General features: G+C 32.2%; 1 protein-coding gene across 16 annotated transcripts in view; it reads right to left on the bottom strand.

Moving 5' to 3' along the window:
* The window catches only part of SLC4A10 (solute carrier family 4 member 10), a 242,430-nt gene that overhangs the window by 104,823 nt on the left and 116,165 nt on the right, over positions 1-21,442 (bottom strand). For all 16 annotated transcript variants that reach the window (XM_039855402.1, XM_039855396.1, XM_039855393.1 and 13 more), the window contains 2 exons: positions 16,367-16,505; positions 8,034-8,194 (listed from right to left, as the gene is read on the bottom strand). In XM_039855402.1, the coding sequence (XP_039711336.1) occupies positions 8,034-8,194; positions 16,367-16,505 (300 nt within the window). The remainder of the gene's footprint in view (positions 1-8,033; positions 8,195-16,366; positions 16,506-21,442) is intronic.

The raw sequence follows: 21,442 nt of genomic DNA, 5'->3' as shown, positions 1-21,442 counted from the left end.
TTTTCTCCTGTTAAGTCTATAAAATCTCTTTAAAGAATTATCTAAGAGTCTATTAGAAACATCAGAACATTGATATAAAAATCCTTCATCATTCTAAAACAATATCTGGGTTATAGTCTTCTGCTAAGAAATATCTAGAAAACATTAATGCAGCAGAGCATTCGCGTTTAGAGCCCTTAAAGATAAATTATTATTCCTGGCTTTTGGAAAATTGACTAGTGACTAACATTTAGTAACTGCCTAATGTAGAAAAATATGATAAGAGGTAAAAAATTCCATGTCTTATTGTTAATCACCGCGGTCACAAATTATCATGAAATAAAACAAAATGTATAATTATAGGTTAATCAAAAAAAATTGTTCCCATCACCGCAAGTGGCATCTGTGATATATCACTTTCTGTTTATCTGTTTATAAAATGGAGAAAGAGTTCCTCCCTACGTCATACAGTTGCTGTGATAATAAAATATAATACATGTGAAAATAATTTACAAAGTTAGAAGTCTTAAAAATGTAAAGCATATTTATTATACACTTTGTAATACAGCTTAAATTCCCAAAGTAAAAATGAGTAAGTAAACAATAAAAATAATTATGAGCTATAGAAAAATGTTTAAATGAGATTTTATTAAGGGTAGAAATAAACATCTTTCAATTAAATAAGTCAAATTATAATCTAAGGTCATAATGATCAACACAAGTATGTGTAATCATGTTTTTCTATGTGGCATTAGCTCTACACTATTCATATCTTATAAATGTCATTTTACAGACCGATCTACATTGAAAATGGGACATTCAACTTGGGCTACTTTAGAGACAGAAAGATACAGATTAATTAGAAGATCAGAAAGCTATTTGGGATATTAAGACTTCCACTGAACTACTTTCATTTGTAAGGATAAGCTTAAAAGCTACAATTTGCTTTAAAAAACTAACAACCTTCACACATTTTACAAAACTGAGTTTGAGGAAGAAGGTAGGGTTAGGGAAAGGAAGCATAAATTTAGACAATAAAACCAAGCTAAGGTAATAAAATAAACAACAGAGTTTTAGCCAAATTAATGAGACAAGATTTTACCAAAAAATTCATAAATTCATAAAGAAAGCAGTAGAAATTATATGCTTTAAGAAATATAAAGCCTGGTAATACTATGAAGCATATTTTCTGAGGCTAATTTTGCAAGATTGACGAATCTGACACCTTCAATATATGTAGCCAGTCCAACATTCATTTAGATTAATCCATTTTCAAAGGTAATGCCTTCACTGATATAAGTAGCAGAAATAAGCTCATCTGGGGTAAAACCTTTAACCCCTGAATTTCAATTTCTTTATTTATGAAGTAAAGATAACAATAATAATATTAAGCCCCAAGTTTGTTTTAAGTATCAAAAAGACAGTGTAGAATTATAAAAAAATAGCTTCCTAAACTGCAGTTTCCTAAATTTCAAAATACTATGAAAAGCCCAACTATCTGATTCCTAATTAAAACATAAAGATGTTTGGTGGGGAATCTCACAAAAGATGGGTCCAAGATGGCAGGCAGGAAAACCCTGAACTCACCTCCTCCTATACATACACCTAACATACACCTACATACAGAGGTATTCCTTCTAAAGAAAGCTGGGAGCTGATTGACCAAATTGAGAAGGGTAGGAAAGACAGAGACACGGTGACAATAGGTCATAATGATGAAGTGACCTGCAGTAGGAAGAAATATCACTGAGGTGCCTATACAGACTTGCCTGCCCTGGAGCACAGCAAAAAAGACAATTTAAAGGACACCTAGACTATATGTGAAGGAAATTCATTTATTAACCCTAGTGTTTGCCAGATGAGCAAGGAACAACTAGAAGTCTCTCTAGGATCAGAGGCACCAATGAGCCATTTTTTACATTCTCCCTCCATCTTGATAGAGTGGGTCAGTGTATGGTCCAGATATACAAGCCAGCCTGTCAAGTGTGCCCCAGTGCGCCCCAAGCCTCAAGCCCACACCAGCTCAAGCTGTCTTGCCAAGGCATCTCCAGTGCAGAACGCTCATGGCTCATGCCTACTCTAGCTCCATCTGTCTTGCCAAGATTACCCCAGTCCTGGGATCCTCAGTCCATGTGCACTCCAACACCAGTCATCCCACTAAGGCAGCCCCAGTGCAGTGCACTCCAGAACCTGCACAATCCATGCCTAATCCAGCTGTCTTGCCAAAGGGATCTGGCGAAGCACACAAAAGGGGAAAAAACATAACTAGAAATAAGAAAACATAGGCAAGAAAATAATCTCACTGGTAAAGTAGATTACCAGTGGATCAGCCACTTAAAAAGCTAGCAAGAAGTTTAAAAGACGAAAGTAGTAAAATCAACTAGAACTACGATAAGTAGTTAGAAAATACACAAAATAAAAAGATGCAAAATACGATGTCAGAAACATAAAACAGGGGGGAGTAAAAATGTAGAGCTTCTAGACTGTGTTTGAATGACTTTCTAGAATATGTTAAATGACTATCACCTTAAAATAGATCGGGGGGTGCGTATGCATGTGTGTATATGTGTGTATCTCGACATGTATAAACTTCATGGTAACCTATGACCTACAATAGATATACAAAAAATAAAGAGAAAGGAACATAAACATAACATTAAAGGAAACCATCAAACCACAAGAGCAGAGACCAAGAGAAGAAAAAAAGAACAGACAACTATAAAAACAACCCAAAAAACAATTAATAAAATAGCAAAAAGTATATATGTATTGACATTACTTTTGATGTAAATGGACTAAATGCTCCAATGAAAAGACATAAAGTGGCTGAATGGATAAAAACAAAACAAAACAAAAACCAGACCTATCTAATTCTGCTGCCTATAAGAGATTCACTTCAGAACTAAAGTCTACATACAGACTGAAAGTGAAGAGTTGGAAAAGATATTCCATGCAAGGGGAAACAAAAAGAAAATTGGAGTAGCAATAATTCATATGAAATAAAATAGACTTTAAAACAAAGACTGTAACAAAAGACAAAGAAGGGTATTACATTTCTAAATATTTATGCACCCAACATAGGAATACTTAAATATATAAAGTGAATATTAACAGACATAAAGGGAGAAATTGATAATATTACAACAATAATAGGAGACTTTAATAGCCCACTTACATCAATGAATAGATCGTTCAGACAGAAAATCAGTAAGGAAACATTTGACTTAAAGGACACATAGGCACAGATGAAGTTAATAGATATACAGGAAACATTTCAGCTAAATTGCAGAATACACATTTTTTCAAGTGCACATGGAACATTCTCCAGGATAAATCACATGATAGACTGCAAAACAATAAATTCAAAAAGATTTGAAATAATATCAAGTATCCTTTTCAACCACATGGTATGAAACTATAAATCAATTACAAGAAGAAAACTGGAAAAAAAACAAACACAAACATACGGAGATTAAATAATGTGCTACTAAATTACTAGATTAAATAATGTGCTTCTAGATTAAATTACTAGATTAAATAATGTGCTTCAGTGGGTCAATGAAGAAATCAAAGAGAAAGTAAAAAAAAAATACCTCTGACAAATGAAAGAGGAAACAAAACTTTCCAAAATTTGCGGGATGCAGCAAAAGCAGTTCTAAAAGCAAAGTTCAGAGCAATACATGCCTACTTCCAGACCAAGAAAAATCCCAAATAAACAATTTAATTTTACACCTAAAGGAACTAGACAAAGAACTAACAAAGCCAAAGCTGGTAGAAGAAAGAAAATAATAAAGATCATTCTGGAAATAAAATAGAGACAAAAAAAAAAATAGAAAAGACAGATGAAACTAAAAGCCAGTTCTTTGAAAAGATAAACAAAAGTCAGTACTTTAAAAACTTCCAAAGCAAAAGTCCAGAACCAGACAGCTTCACAGGTGAATTTTTCCAAAAATTTTTTTTAAAATTAATACCTGTCCTCAAATTATACCAAAAAATTGAAGAGGAAGGAACACTTTCAAACTTACTTTATAAGGCCAGTATTACCCTGATCCCATAATTAAAGACACCACAACAGCAACAACAAAAATACAGGCTAATATCCCTGATGAATATAGATGTAAAAATCCTCAACAAAATATTAGCAAATCAAATTCAACAATACATTAAAAGGATCATATGCCATGATCGAGTGGAATTTATTCCAGGGATACAAGGATTGTACATCTGCAAATCAATGTGGTATACCACATTAATGAAATGAAAGATAAAAATCATATGATCATCTTAATACAAAGAAAGCATTTGACAAAATTTAACACCCATTTATGATAAAAATTCCCAACCAAGTTGATATAGAAAGAATGTACCTCAGTATAATAAAGGCCATATACGACCAGCACACACTAACATTAAATATTATATTCGTCAGTGAAAAGCTGAAGTTTTTCCTCTAAGATCAGGAAGAAGACAAGGAAGTCACTCTGGCCACATCTATTTAGCATAGCATTGGAAGTGCTAACCACAGCAATTAGGCAAGAAAAATAGTCAGGAATCAAATGGGAAAGGAAGAAGCAAAACTGTCACTATTTGCAGATGACATAATACCATATATAGAAAACCCTAAAGATTCTATGCACATTAAATAAAGCTATAAGAACCAATAAATGCCTATGACTTTACTGAATCCATTTATTGGTTCTAATAGCTTTTTTTAATGAATTAGTAGGTTGTATTTCCATACACTAATAAAGAGCTATCACAAAGAGAAATTAAGAAAACAATCCCATTTACAATTGCTTCACAAAGAATAAAATACCTAGGACTAAATTTAATCAAGGAAGTGAAAGACCTATATTCTGAAAACCATAGACATTAATGGAAGAAAATGAAAATGACAATAAATGGAAAGGTATAGCATACTCATAGATTGGAAGAATCGATATTGTTAAAATGTCCATACTACCCAAAACTGTCAGTCTACAGATTCAATGCAATTACCTTCAAAATACCAGTGGTGTTTTACACAGAACTAGAACAAAGAATCCTTAAATTAGTATGGAACCACAAAAGACTCCAAATTGTCAAAGCAGTCTTGAGAAAGACAAACAATGCTAAGGTATCACGCTCCCTGATTTCAAACTATACTACAAACCTATAATAATCAAAACAGTATGCTATTGGCATAAAAACAAACACATAGATCAATAGACTAGAATAAAGAGCCCAGAAATAAACCCACACATATACGGTCAATTAATCTACTGTCAAAGTAATAAGAATATACAATGGAAAAAAGACAATCTCTTCAATAAGTGGTATTGGGAAAACTGGACAGCTATGCGCAAAAGAATGAAATGGGATCACGATCTTACACCATATGTAAAAATATATTAAAAATGGATTAAAGATTTGAAGACCTAAAACCATAAAACTCCTGGAAGAAAACATAGGCAATAAGCTCTTTAATATCAGTCTTAGCAATACTTTTTGACCCAGTTTCCTCAGGCAAGGGCAGCAAAAGCAAAAATAAACAAGTGGGATTACATCGAACTAAAAAATTTTTGCACAGCAAAGGAAACCATCAACAAAATGAAAAAGATAACCTACTGAATGGGAGAAAATGTTTGCAATCATACATCTGATAAGTTAATACCCAAACTTACTTAATATCAAAAAATCAAATAACTCAATTGAAAAATGAGCAAGACTTCAATAGACATTTTTCCAAGGAAGACATACAGATGGCCAACAGGCACTTGAAAAGATGCTCTACGTCATTAATCATCAGGGAAATGCAAATCAAACTGCAATAAGATATCACTTTATACCTGTAGGGATGGTTATTATCAAAAAGACAAAAATAACAAGTGTTGGCGAAGATGTGTAGAAAAAGAACCTTCATACACAGTTAAGAATATAAAATGGTACAGCCACTATGGAAAACAGTATGGAGCTTCCTCAAAAAATTAAAACTAGAACTACCATGTGACCCAGCAATTTTACTTCTGGGTATTTATTTGAAGAAATAAAAACACATACAAAAAAATAATTGGCCCTTTATGTTCATTGCAGCGTTATTTATAACAGCTAAATATGGAAGTAACTTAAGTGTCCATCAATACATAAGTGGATAAAGAAGATGTGGTACAAAATGCAGTGGAATATTAATGAGCCATAAAATATGAAATCTTGGCATTTACGACATGGATGGACCTAGAGGGTATCATGCTAAGTGATATAAGCCAGACAGAGAAAGATAAATAATGTATAATTTCACTTATTTGCGGAATCTAAAAACAAAACAAAACAAAACAAATGAACAAACAAATTAAAACAGAAACAGACTCATAATTACAGGAAAAAAAATTGGTGGTTACCAGAGAAGGGGAGGAATTGGGGCAGGTGAAATGGCTAAAAAGGATTAAGAAGTATAAATTTCCAGTTATAAAATAAATGTCATAGGGATGTAATTTACAGCATAGGGCATATAGTAAATAAAACTGTAATAACTTTGTATGATAACATATGGTATCATAGTCTTGATTTAGTGTGACCTATTATTGAAACTTCTGTTCTTCTAAAAAGAATACTATATTTAAATTTATGCAGTCTTTTAGGCTCCAATTATGTATTTTAAAGGGTAACTTCTTTATAGGTGTTATATGAAAGAAGGGGAAGTCTTATTTTTCCTATTTTTTTGTTTTATTTTTATTTTTGCTTAATATTGTAAGTCAAGATATCTTTTCACATACTGCGATTTATCATGTCCATCAGCACCAACAACCAAATAATTTTTTTTCCATTTTATTTCATTATTATTATTTCTTGACATTCAATATTATTTTATATTAGTTTCAGATCTAAATAAACAAATTTTAAATTAATTGAACTACCATTAACATTTGGACATCTGCTGCAAGCCTACTCTTTTCAAACAGTAGTTGTAGTTTAACAGAAGGAACATGGATTAAAGTCAGAGTCCCTTCGATGAAACCTGGGCCACAAAAGTTTCAGAATTTCTATATTCTCATTGAAAAATGAGATGATAATTACTTTATGAAGCTGTTCTGAGGATTAAATTAGATACATTATTTTTCTACTATAATATTCTCTCACTTATATAATCAAAAACACACAGAGTTTTGGTTTTTCTTTTCTTTTTTCCCATTTGCACAATATAATAAAGACATTGAAGTCCCCCTTAAGTCTTTCTACGTAACAAATAATTCCACATCCACATGGAACTACTTTTTTCTTTTTCTTCCAAACTAGGAATTTTTAAAAACTGCTTGAGTCCTTGACTTGGTTTTATTTTTAAAACCTCTATTAACCTTTTCATTTACATTCTTTCAAAACTCATTTCTGTGTTTTTGTATTATTTTGTTTTTACTAAAATGTGTTTGTTTTCCAGATCAAAAGATACATAAGTTCTTTGTCTCTATTGCTAGAGTAACAGTAAGACACTTCCTAAATATCACTGCTTGTGTTATATAGTCATAATAGGCTTCCAATAAAAATCATTCCTCCCAGGGGCTTGCCATAGTATTAAATTACAAACCAATCTCAACTGCGTCACTTGGTGTCCTCTGGTATTCAACAGTTTTAATTCAGTTTAAAATAAACGATCATCCCTTTCTGTTCTTTTTAAACTAACGTTTTCCCCATTTACTAAACTTTTTTCATTTGATTATTTCATGGACTTGAATATTGATAAAATCAATCTGTAGCTTTATGGGTTTTCCCCCTCAATTTTCTAGTGGTGACAGTCTAATTAAATAAGATACTGACAAACCATAAATACTGAATGGGCGTCAGGGTATCTAGGTTCTTGTTCTAGACCTGCCACTGAACTAGTTTGACAATATTTCTCTAAGATTCAAAGTCTTTTATCTTAAATAAGAGGGTAGAAGAAAATTATTTTTAAGGTCTCGTATGCTGATCATATGAATTTATTTTCCGAAGGTCACGCTTGAATAGAATTATAAAGAAAAGGTAATAACAAAAATCAGCTGCAGCTATAAGAGTGAACTAGGCTAAGGGTGAGGAAGATATACCTGCAATTTCTTCTAAAGTATTGGCATGCATGTCCAGCAACACAGTTCCATTCAGAATACAACTTCTCAACTCAAACAAGCTGTGCAGTGAAAGAGTAGCCACATAGGGCTTGCTCCATCTCTCTCCTCCATCTTCCACATCTTCTTCAAACTTCAACCACCTATACAAATAAATATTATCAGCATATTGAATGTTATATTGTAGATCAATGATTCTTTATCCCAATAATAAAAGATAGAAATAGAAAAATATTCACATTGCTTCTTGGTTTGATGAGTTTTGGAAGTTAAGTAAAAACTAGCTCAAGTCATTCAGTTTATTTCATTTTAATTCCAATTTAACAAGCATTCTTTTGTCATTGAAAGATGTTGAAAAAACTCATTTATCATTTTTATTAGTTTGTCTAGCTCTGAAAAAAGTATTTTAATATAAATGTTAATCAGCAGTCACCATGAATCTGTTGTGGAACTACAAAAGAGAGTATACTTCATGGAAAAATAATGATAGTTGAAAAAGATGCAAAAGAAAATAAAAGGATACTCATTTTCCTTTAGTAGGAGGTTTCAAAACTGAATAGTTGAGTCTCTTGATAATTTTTCCATTTCATTAGGGAGGCTAATATAACAGAATATATTCTATAGGAAAAATACTTTTAGGCTTGTTTGAATAAAATCAAGTGATTGCAGTCACCTCCTGGGGACTGAACCTGTGAGAACTGAGTTCGGCTGCCATTGTCTGGGCCTTCCTGCCAGGGATGAAGAATAGGGGAAGAACTTTCATATCATAGTGCTAAATGAATACCACTGACCTGGTGAAATAAACAGCAATATCTGAGATTGTGTCTAAGTAAGATAAATGGTAGTAATAAAGAAAAACAAATGATTTTAATGCCCTGACACAAGTACTAAATCTCTTATTCTTTTAGGGATTTGCCCTCTTATTCTAATAGATGACCAATTTAATTCCACTATTTCTAATAAATTCTAGCATAAATTGCCTTTTCTTCCCCATCACCTACCATTTTTCTCTCCTTTGTCATTTTTGCCCTAACTTCCTCTCTCCATGCAATATCATTCAAATTCTCTATATATTATATTACTGTTTTATGCAATCAAATGCTCCAACTTCAACAGAGGACAAATATGTTGCAGTAACTAGGTAGGGAAACAGTGGATCAGCCAAAAATAACTAACTAAAAGGGCTAGTCAGAATGATTAATATGCAGAATTCCAAGAAAGATAAAGAAAGTCATGTATCTGTCCTCAGTATTCAGGGAGCAGAAAGTTTCAAGAAGTGAAAAGAAAACCAATAGAGAGGAAGAGCTGTCCCTGACAAAAGTTAAGAGATATGGGAAAATAACTATGCCTATCATAAATTTATAAAACACTTGAAGGTTGAAAAATCTTTTATATTTAACCCCCCAATCATTGACAGTATCTCTTTGGTGCTGGCAATTTTATAAAATATTTTTGTCTACACAGTTCAGAATTTTTCACATTAGTAATTTTTAATGTTTTTCAGTCTCTAAAAGGGCCACAGTATTGTTCATCAACTATAATTAGTTCTCTTTCTTTTCCTAGTAAAGAGTAGGATATCACTATCTAGCTCCCTTCTAACTAGGTGAGGCCATGTGATTGTTGACTAGTTCTGGATAATAAATTGTGAGCAGAATTACATGTGTCACTTCCAAACTGGAGTATTTAATTGCCAGAATAAGACATTCTGGAGCTATCTTTTTCCCTGATGTGACCACCAGAAATATTCAAGATGGAGGCTGCTCTACCAGCTGAGGTCTCTAAGTAACAACAATGAACAGTTGTGTACGGCCTCCACTAATCCACAATGGATATGTATCATGAGCCATAAAAAGAACTTTGTGATTTTAAGCCACTGAGACTGCAGGATATTTTTTTCTAACGTAATTTAGTCGATCACCATTTTAACTATTCATATCAGCATCAAAATCTTAATTAAAATTAATGTTGAGGGCAAATATGATTTTAATTTAATTTTAATTTAGCGTTTCTTGCCAGATTTCATTATGAATGTCAATATCTCAAAGGATCAACCTCTTGGCAGACATTTTGAGATGGAATAGTATTGTGGAAGTGTCTTGGACTAGTTGGAAATAAAAAAAAATCTAGGTTTTGTCTCTATTCTATAGCTAAATTGCCATATGACCAAAAGAGTCTTTCAGTTTCTGTGAGCCACATTTTTCTCATCTGTAAAATGATAAGATAAATTCAATACATTAAAGATTTGTCCAAGATAACCAAACCAATGACTTGTCAAACCAAATTCAACTTTAAATTGTTCTTGTTTTTCTTCAGAGCCTGAGACCATTCTCCACCACAATACAATTACTTTGGTTGAATTTATGAACTTTATTTTTATTCCATGATTTGATTCAGTAACCACTACCACAATCAAGATACAAAACTGTTCCATCATCACAAAGGAACTCCTTTATATTATACTTTCATATTCTCAGTCTTTACCCTGTTTCTGTCCTCCCATCAATCACCAATCTGTTCTTCACACTATATTGTTGTCATTTTAAGGATGTTATATGAATGGAATCATATAGTTTAAAATGTTTTGAGATTGATATTTTTCACTAAGCATAATGCCCTTGAGATCTTCCAAATTGTTGTATATATCAACTATGTTACTTTTTATCGCTGAGTAGTATTCCACAGTATGCATGTTGACCAAACTTTGTTTAACAATTTATATGTTGAAGGATATTTGAATTGTTCACAGGTTGTTGTTATTATTACAAATAAGAATGTTATAAACATTCATGTAGAGGTTTTTGCATGAATTTAAGTTTTAATTTCTCTGGGATAATTATCCACAACTATGATCACTGGGTAATATAGTAAATGCATGTTTACTTTTATAAGAAACCATCAAACTGTTTTCTAGAGTAGCTACACCGTTTTACAGTCATATCAGCAATGGATGATAGATCCAATGTCTCCACATCCTCACCAGCACTTGCTTTATGACTGCTTTTTTATTTTAGCTGTTCTATTAGGTGTGCAGCAATATTTCATAGTGGCTTTATTTTGCGTTTCCCTAATGATTAATGATGTTAAACGTCTTTTTATGTGGTCATTTTCTATATGTATTTCCTCTTTGGTCTGTGTTTTTACCATTTTCTGATTGATTTGTTTTCATACCTCTGAACTTCGAGAGTCCCTTATATATTCTATATATAATGTTTTTGTCAAATATATGGCTTGCAAATATGTTTTCCCTGTTTGTAGCTTGTTTTTGCATTCTCTAGCAAGATCTCTCATAGCATAAAAGTTTTTAATTTGAGTGCAGTCCAATTTATATTTTCTTTTATGGATTGTGCTTTTGGTAACATGTCTAGCCCCAGATTTTCTCCTAAATTTTCTCTAAAATTTTCATAGCTTTTTGTTTTACATTTAGATTTCTGATTTATTTTAATTTTTTGTCTACACTGTGAGGTTTAGATTGAGATTAAAATCTTTTTTTACCCATGAATGTCTAATTGTCCCAGTACCATTTGTTGAAAAGACAATTCTTCCATTAGTAGCTTTTGCCCTTCCTCAAAACTTAGTTAGCTGTATTTACCTTGGTCTTCTCAGTTCTCTATTCTGTTTCACTGATCTATGTGTCTATTTGAAAAGACATACTAAAAATAAATCCAAAAGGCATACTTCTTCTTTAGAATAATTTCCTTCAAATTGGGGCTTGGTCTTTTAGAAAAGAAGAATGAAAGCTCTGGTATTTTCCAAGCAGTTTGGTAGTTAACATGACTAAATATAAGTTATATGCATAGATGGTTTGATATAGGCACAGGTTTTATGAGCATCACAGGAGGAAGCAAAGATACTTCCCATAAAAAGGAACCTGCAAGTTACAAATATCAAGTTACTAAACATTTCAAGATTCAGTGCTTCATGCCAGCTTCAGAATAATGCCAAAAGCTTTGAGATGTTTAAACGAATATTTTTAAAGACTATATTAAAAATTATATATATACATAAATACATAAGTATATCTCTCCTTTATGTTTTTTTTCATTCCATTTCATACTTCAAAGATAGAAATGAACAGGTCTAGGAACACACCAAATCCTGTTTCAAGACTTGTAGTCACTGAATATACTGTCAGCTGCAAAATGCCTGATTGCAGTTAATGACCGAAAGTGCTGCAATTTATTCTAGTTTTCAAATAAACTCAGCTGACATTTGTTTGAATAGCAAACCAAAGCAAACAAGAGTCTCACAGGCATGAATGAGAAATGATGGACAATGAAAAAAATCAAAATTGCAGGCCGATTGCATGACATTTTCTAAGGAAGAGAGGCAGATTTAAACTCTGAGGAGATTAATTTCATTTCCTTCAGTATGTCTGGATCTGTTTTCATCCATGATTAACACATTGCAATCTCTTTTTACTATACGCCAACAAACTAATACAGGTGTTTCATGAATTCTTTGAGGATCAAGTTGATACTAATCTCCTCTTTAATACTTATATTAAAAATCTACAAAATAAAATTCTTCTGAAAATTAGAATTAGATGTTTTCCATAGAAATTAACTCTATTCTATTCCCACTAATTCAGTTGCTTTCCTAAGAATTTTTATTCTCTGATTCTATCCATATAGGAGTAAAGTAGTTATTATAACATCCAAAGTTATAGCCTTGAAGAAAGTCATGAATTCTCAAGAAAAAAACATCCTTTTTGTGGCGGGGTAGATTTGGGGATATGGAGGGTAGAGGGAGAACATGATTAGGGTGGGAGCTAGAGAATAACATGTAATTATAAAGTGCCTATTTTAAGAGGAGAGAGAAAATGAAATATACCCAAATCTAGAGGTTACTGATATTTGCTGGTCTTCGTCCATATTATCTTCATGCCTCACATTGCACTGAAAAATCTTGATGACTTGAACCTTTACTAATTTTGAATATCAAATGCCTTCACAGCATCAATAAAATCATCTTGAGGTAATAATCCTTTCTACACTACCATGTATATATCAAAAGCCTAACTGCTACCCCCTGCTTTGCCTTTTCTGAGCTCATTTGTGGGAAGCACTTTTAAAGGGCAACCACAGTGAGTCAAGCATGTTGTTTCCACAATTGCACAGCTGTGGTATCTTTGTGTACTTTCTATTAATAACATTATATGTTATTTATAAGCAGGACATTCTAATTGTGTTGATTTTGTTAGGCCTTGTCATATGGCTTCTTTTAGGGTTTTTAAAGTGAACAGCTGGTTTTCGCAAACATTTATTAAATAATTATGATTCAAAAATCTAGCTTTGAAATCTAAAACTTTGCTGAAGTTTTACTTGGCAACAACAGTGGGCATGAATTATTCAATATGTGATATATGACAGGTGCAATGTGCTAATAATATATCCTTTTTATTTCTACTATTAGGGTAAAAAAATATTAATCCCTCTGGAATACTAATGAAAAGAGTGAAGTGCTTCAAATAGTTATGGTAATGATTTATTAGAATTAAATTGCATTTGAAAAATTAGATGGAGTCATGAATTAACTAGAATTAACCTTCTTAAATGAAGTAGGGTCATCAGAACAAAATCACTTTTGCCACTTTAAAACCCACTACATTTCTAAGTCCTTGATAAATATGTTTTGTTCTTCTCTATATTGTGTCTTAGTCAAAATTCATCTACCATCCTCTTCAATGTCTGTTACTATTTGATTGCTCATCAGATGTCTCCCTGAACCTCAGATAGCTACACCATGCACAAGGTTCCAGGAGCATGGCTAAGAACATAGGTCCTATCTAATAATATACAAGAATACTAATAATTAACTGGATCATCTCTTTTATTCTTTATAAATAAACAGCAGTACATTTTGATGGTTTTGGAAAAACTTGTTCAAGTCAGTCCACTAGAATATGATAAAATCCTACCTATTCGACTGTGACAGAATGAAAGACTAGATTCCAGTACTGCTCTGTCACATCCTGGCATTATGAGAGTGGGCAAGTTACTAGGAATTTACTGGTTAGAAGCAATGGATAACTGTTTCATCTTGAAGGTGAAAAATCACCAACCATTTTAAAAATAAGGGAGTTTCTCACACTAAAGCACATATTCCAAACTTACTGCTCAGCTCTACTATGTAGGATGAGAGTAAAGAAAGAAATATAAAAGAATTACTTCCAAAAAGTACTTCTCATCAATAGATTAAAGAAATTCAAAGTAGCCAGAGTTGTCTAGTAATCATAACCACCAGATCTCCTTCAAGTCATCCAGGAACACCTGCCTTCTTATAACCAGTTCAAGACTGATACCTCTAGCCTTAAACAGGAAGGTTCGTATTTTAAATTCCTTATCAACAAGTTATATCAAAAGTTATATCACTAATTTGTAGAGATTATTATACATTGTTTTTATCATCAAATAAAGATGAATACATATGTATTATATTTTAAAAACTCCCAAGTACTAAATTAAAAAAAAATTTTTTTTTTACTCAAAACTACTTAGTTTTGATGCAGATGAGAGAAAAATATAAGGTAGAAGGTTCTTAACCTTAAAACTGACCAGGTTATATAAATCTATTTCAAATTTAATTTTATATTTAAAATATTATAAAGAAATCATCATAAGGAAATTGATTAATTTATGTAGATTTTTTTATTAAAAAAAACAATTCACACAGAATAACATACCACCAATTTCAGATACTAAAAAAAGAAAATAAAGAAATTAATGAATGATCTTACATAAACAGGGAAAGGAAATGAGCAGTTAGTTCACAGGAATAACATAAAAACATATAAAAAGAAAAAACATAAGATGTTCAGTTTCACGAATAATTAAATGCAAATTAAAAGAGTGAGATTTATTTTTTATCTATAAAATTAGCAAAAAATTTTTAAAGTTTTATGACAGTGTGGCAAGAGTTTGAGGGAAATAAACACTCTCATACAATGTTAATGGAAGTATAAATTACCAAAATATTTTACAAAGACAATTTTTCAATACCTTTTAAAGTAAAAAAAAAAAGTCTGCTCGCTTTGATACATAAGTTCCACTGTGAGAAATTCAAACTACATAAGTATCTACAAAACGATGCTAAATATATATGTAAATGATGACTGCAACAATGATTAAAGCAAAAAGTAAAAATTAAACAACCTAAATCCCTATCAAGACTGGCTAAATAAAGTTCATCCATTTAATTAAATGTAATGCAGTCATAAAAAAGAGGTCAACTGATACTTACAATATGGAAAGTGGTCCAAATATATTATCAAGTGATACCAGGAAGCTATTTTGATTCCCTCTCCTTCACCCTTGTGATTTAAATCCTTACTACTTGAAATGTACTCAAACCAAAAATACTGGTGTGACATAACCTGTAAGATTGTTAGAACCTAACACTATGTCTGAGGCCCATTGAACCTACATTTCAGCAAGATTCCATGTGATTAATATCTACATTAAAATTTGGGAGACAGAGGGTAGTTGATAATCCTAGGTGTGCCCACAGTTTCTTGTGTACTCTTGTATCACAGCATTCATTCTAGACCATTACAACTTTGTTTACTTGTATAAATCCTGAATTAGGCTGTGAGATTGTTAAAGGCAAGTTTTAAGATTTTTGTTGTTATTGTTCTATACCCTTTATACCTGGCACATAATAGTTCCCTCATAAATGTTTATTATATATATTTATTATATAAATAAGCAAATGAACAAGAATAAATAAAAAGTAAATGCAAATTTCAGGTTTTTTACCTTTTTATAGCAATTAATCAACTATGTGGCAATATAGAAATATTGATTACAAATGACTGAAAAAAGTAATTTTTAAAAAGTTATTTTGGAAAAACACTATGTTTAAATGTATACATATCCTTGAAATGCATTACAAAATATTTTTATCCTCACCAAATAGTACATAAATCCAGGACTATACCTAAAGCCTCTTGCAATGTTTGCCCTTTCTTTTAAAAAGCCCCACACTCAAATTATCAAATAATATCACTAGTTTGGGCACAAGCCAGCAATTAAAAAAATCGAAATAAATTACTTTTAGATTTCTATTGTTTTCCCGACAACACACAAATTATGCTACTGCTTATCTTTAAGACTGCAGCTGCTGCTGGCTCTGCGTCACTATTTACTATAATTACTGCCTTCAGATTTCATTCTGACCCATATCCTATTATAGGATATGCCCAGGCCAGATGAGCAATTTCAGAAATCAGCAGCACTTATGGATGTTTGCAAAATCGAGGCATTAGAAACCTGTTTTTCTAATAGCATGAAAATTTACTCTTCAACAAAAATCCTCACCTGGCTGTTTCTCGCCACTCAGCATCCTCACCTTCACGCCAGCAAATCTCATCCAGTTCTGTGAAAAGGTCATGAGGAATGTGTTCCTCATCATCATCCTCAATTCCAAGAATAAACTGTACCCGCTGTGATGGGGTGTCTGTGGAAAATCAGAGACGTGAAGATGCATTACCACTTCAAGCTTAAAATGTCCTGGTCACCACCTTCAAACTTAAAATGTCCTGGTCACCACCTTCATCACCACTCCAAACTCACACCTCCCCTGCCCCCACTGCAACACTCATCTCGAGTAAACATGGGAAATTAAAATAAATTTAGCATCACATTCTAGCATAATTTGGGAGCATAAATATGTAAAATTTAAATATATAATGTGTAGATATTATCAAAAATATAATCAAATGTGATGATTATTTGGATTATTTATAACAGTCATGGAAACTACTTCTATTTCTCACACACATGCACACATTTCTCATCAGATATGCTGCATTTAATGGTAATATTCAGAAGAGTAGACTATTTTAAAATTCACTTATACTAAAACTATGCTGAATATAACTCATCAAAGAACTCCCTTGAGATGCTTCTTTGTAGTCACACCCTTGTCCCCCTACAAACTCCTGGCAACCACTGATCTGGTCAACACCGCTCATAGTTCTTCCTTTTCCAGAATGTCATATAAATGAAAAAATATGGTATATAACCTTTTGAGACTGTCATTATTCACTTAGCATAATGCCTTTGAGATTTTGAGGTTTATCTGCATTACTGAGTGTAGCAGTATCGCCTTCTTTTTATTGCTGAGTAATAGTCCATTGTAGAAATCTTTCACAGTTTGCTGATCCATTTATTCATCTGTTGAAGGATATTTAGCTTGTTTCCAGTTTGGGGCAATTATGAATAGAACTGCTTTAAGTATTTTTGTATAGGTTTTTCTGTTGAACATAAGTTTTTATTTCTCTAAAGTAAATACTTAGGAGTAGGATTGCTGGGTTTAAAGCATATGTTCAGCTTTACAAGACACTGCCAAACTGCCAGTGTCTATATTCTTTTGTATTTGCAGTAGCAGTGTATGAGAGAGTTAATAGTTGCTCCACATCTTCATCAGCACTTGGTATTATCAATTGTTCCTTAGCCAGTCTATGCAGCGCTATCTCACTACAGTGTTTGTTTACATTTCTCTGATAGCTATTGTTGACAATTTTTCATGTGTTTATTTGTCATCCATATGTCATCTTTGGTGAAGTGTCTGTTGAAATATTTTGCCCATTTTTAATTGGGTTGGTTGTTTCTTTACAGTTGAGTTTAGAGAGTTCTTTATATGTTCTGGATAAAAGTCTTTGTTGAATATGTGGTTTGCAAATATTTTCTTTCCTCCTTGTCTATAGCTTGTCCTCACATTTTTTAAGTGTCTTTTATTAAGCAGAAATTTTAAGTTTTGATCATTCCAATTTATCAATTGATCATTATCATTTTTGGTATCAAGTTTAAGAACTCTTCGCCTAAAGCTCACCTGGATTTTCTCTTGTTTTCTTTTAAAAGCTTTATAGATTTATATTTTACAATAAGAGCTATGGTCCATTCAGTTCAAGGTGTTTGTTTGGGAAGTCACCTCTTTCATAATGGACAGTAAGTCTCTCTGATCTTTGCTCCACAGGGAGACATTTTCTTTATTATATTAGACAGTAAACGAAACTTCCCTTAGCTCCAGAGAGAGACACTACGTTTATCTTTCAAGTCTGCTCACTAACTAACATCCTTGAAAAGAAAGGCAAAAAGATAGTCAGTGCCTCTGCTCACAAGATATGTAGGAATATAAGAGATCCTCATGGCCATGCTGATCACGCTTCAGAAAATATCTTTGAATTCTTTCTTGTTAAATTGAAACAGTTCTTTGCAAATCTTTCAACCTCTAAATATTCTCAACTTTATTAGCCCGTTCTTCGATTTACAATTTGAGGATTAAAGAAAAAAAATCCCCAGGGATTTTTTATTATCTTTTCATTATCTTTTTCATTATCTTTTTTATTTATATTTTTAAAACATTATGTGATTGTTTCCCTAGAGATCGTTACTAGGTTGCTAAATACGAGATCAAAATCCAAAATCCATTCTATTCCTATACTGTAATGAAAATTGCTAGAAAATCTAGTAGGAATAAATTCCATTTCCTTTAGAAGCAAAGATATAAGAATATCTAAGAATAAATCCAACAAAATTAAATAATACATTTGTGATGAAAATTATAACATTTTATTAAGTGATATAAAAGTAGATTTAAATAAATGAATAAATATAAGTTAATGAGAAGTCTCAGCCGTGGAAAACTATCTTATAGATGCAATGTTATCCCACTAAAACATCTGGTATTTTCAAATATTTTTAAAACAAAATTCGATAACAAGCATATAGTGATTATAAAAGCTATAATAGTACATATTTTATTTGTGAAAATAAACTAATCAGTTATTTAAAGGATTAGGTTTTAACTAAGTCACAACTGAGAGGATTTCAGAAGTTGAAGATGAAAATATACACATAATATACTGTGTCATACTTTCTATAAATTTAAATATTTGTGGTGGGCCCTAGCCCCTGCCTACCTTGTTAGCCTTACATTCTGCCATTCTTTCCCTTGTTATTCCATTCTGGGTACATTTGCCCTCTTTCAGATTTTTAAAAACACCATGATCTTCCCACTTCAGGTCACTGTGCATACTGCTTCCTCTAGCTCACCTATGTATCTTTCAGTGTCTACTTCAGTATAATATAACACTTCAGCAAGCCTGCCTAACCAGCCTTTCAAAACACACACATAAACAAATATGTAAGCACATTCATATGCAAACATTTAAGTCAGGCACCTGTTATCTTAATTCATAGCACTCTACAGTTCTCTTTGTCATATTTATCTCAATTATAAGTTGAAATTTACTGTGAAATAAATTAATGTATTTTAAATAGAAAATATTTCTACATTCCAGAATCAGTCTCCTAGAAGGAGACAGGACAAAGTCCCCAGAGAGAAAATTATGCATGCAAAATTACTTTTCAAAATATAAAGCACTATATAAATATTACTAATGATGATTGGTGCTAATGTTACTGGCAGTGATGACAGTTACAGTGATAACAGAGGCCTGTCAAAATAGAGAGATCTAGAATTTTAAGCAGAAAAGAATGAGAAAATAATAGTGCTATTAATTAAAAGAGGGGTGTCAGGATGAGCAACCAATACTGTAGGTTGAGCGCTCAAAAGATAACATTTAGATATGCTGAGTTTGAAGTGATTTCGAGACAAATATGCAAATGATCATAAGGCAGTTGGAGATTTGGTTCAAGGAAAAACAGGATCAGAGGTAGAGACATGGATGACATTTAACTAGAGAACTCATATGATTACAATGGATAAGGACTAAAAATTGAACAATAGAAAGAGAAGAAGACTCGACATCGAAGGAAATAATCAAGTTTAAGATTTGGGAGGAGGAAGAGAAGCTAAAAGAATCAGAAGAAGAATAGAAATGAAAAAGGATTCTTACAATAAACAAGCATTTAAGGAGCACAGAAAAAATCTCTGCCTATTTAGAGCTTACAGTTGATGGAGAGAGCAGAGCAATGGGCCCAGGTAGTAAGGATTTCAAAATGAACAAGTCAATAATGTCAGATGCTGTAGAATCAATGATGAGAACTAAGAACAACAGGATTTGGCTAGCCTGATGTTCAATAGCCCTAGAATTCCAAAGAATATGTATTATTTTACAATCAGAAATAAACAAATAAGCTACTTCTATTTGGAATACTGACCATATTTTCAACAATGGTTAGTTAAAAAAATAAAATTTAAATAGTTATACTATCTGAGAAAAGCCACTAATAGAATCATAATTGCAAATAAGCAAGTTCCTTAGCAGACTTTCATTTTTTCATTATTAGCTGTGTTACTCATATTGCTTTAATTGCTCACATACTAATTAACTAGGGTCTTAAGTACATTTTTTTCTAATGATCAGTGAAAATACTCTCCTTTCTACAGGCCCTGTCGAAAAGTTTGCTATTTTTTAGGCTCTTTCTGGAGAACAGTCAACAAATTTGTCGAGAAATGTATTTCTTACCACATAACAAGTACAATAGCAAAAGTGAATTGGGAAATTTCCATTTTACATATGTGATCTTACTGTCATGTAGAACACAAGCCTCATGCACTATGACTTTTAGCCAAGGGAACAGATTCACAAAGTGTTTACCATTATGTGTTTCTGAATACAGATACTTTTTTTCCTCTTTATCTCTGTTACACTTCAGGTAAATTAATATTCAGGAAATCTAGCTTATGAAATTGTGAAATGATAACAAGTTTAGTGGTTCTGTTTCAAGTTCATGTCTCCAGTCTCTTTGTGGTGCAATAATATCTTCCATCTTCAATTAATTTTAAAATTTTGCTCATATTATTTAAATGGCATATAAAATCTGTTCATCTGAATTCCTATATTTTAATTCATTTGTGTAACTGAAATAATATATTTATAATTAATGCAAAGTGGTTAATTTTGTTATAGGTAACGGATTGATAAAATGAACACTTTGGCTGAAACACCAAGAACAATAGGTATTTTTTCCCAAGAGGGTGTAAGACTTCATGCAGAATTTACAAACGGTGTTCCTGAAACCTAGTTATCAAACTCTGACTTTTCACCCACACAGTTATAATAGGGTAATGAGTTGAAAACAGTGTATACTTTCTGGAGAGGATGTTATCAGAGAAAGTTGTGAGTGCCAAGTCTCCTTACTCCCCAAAAGGAGGGAATTAGGGGTGTCTGACTCTTCCTCAAGCCAAGTGAGTAGAGCTTGAGGGGCATCAGAAGAGCTTGATGTGTCCCATGCAATAGACTGGAGTATGATCCCTGCCTGAAAAACAGAAAACCTGCCTAACTGCTGATGGTGAAGTTGCTGTTTTGAATAACACACACTCCCAATATTTATCAAGGCAATGAATATGTGTGTGTTTTCTGTGAATCATATATGGGCCACACATGACAGAAAGAGAGAGAGAGATGAGACAGAATATGGAAT

The sequence above is a fragment of the Pteropus medius genome, unplaced genomic scaffold, assembly GCF_902729225.1.
Source record: "Pteropus medius unplaced genomic scaffold, Ma_sr-lr_union100, whole genome shotgun sequence".
NCBI classification, from domain to species: Eukaryota; Metazoa; Chordata; class Mammalia; order Chiroptera; family Pteropodidae; genus Pteropus; species Pteropus medius.
This window is presented reverse-complemented; position numbering and strand designations above follow the sequence as displayed.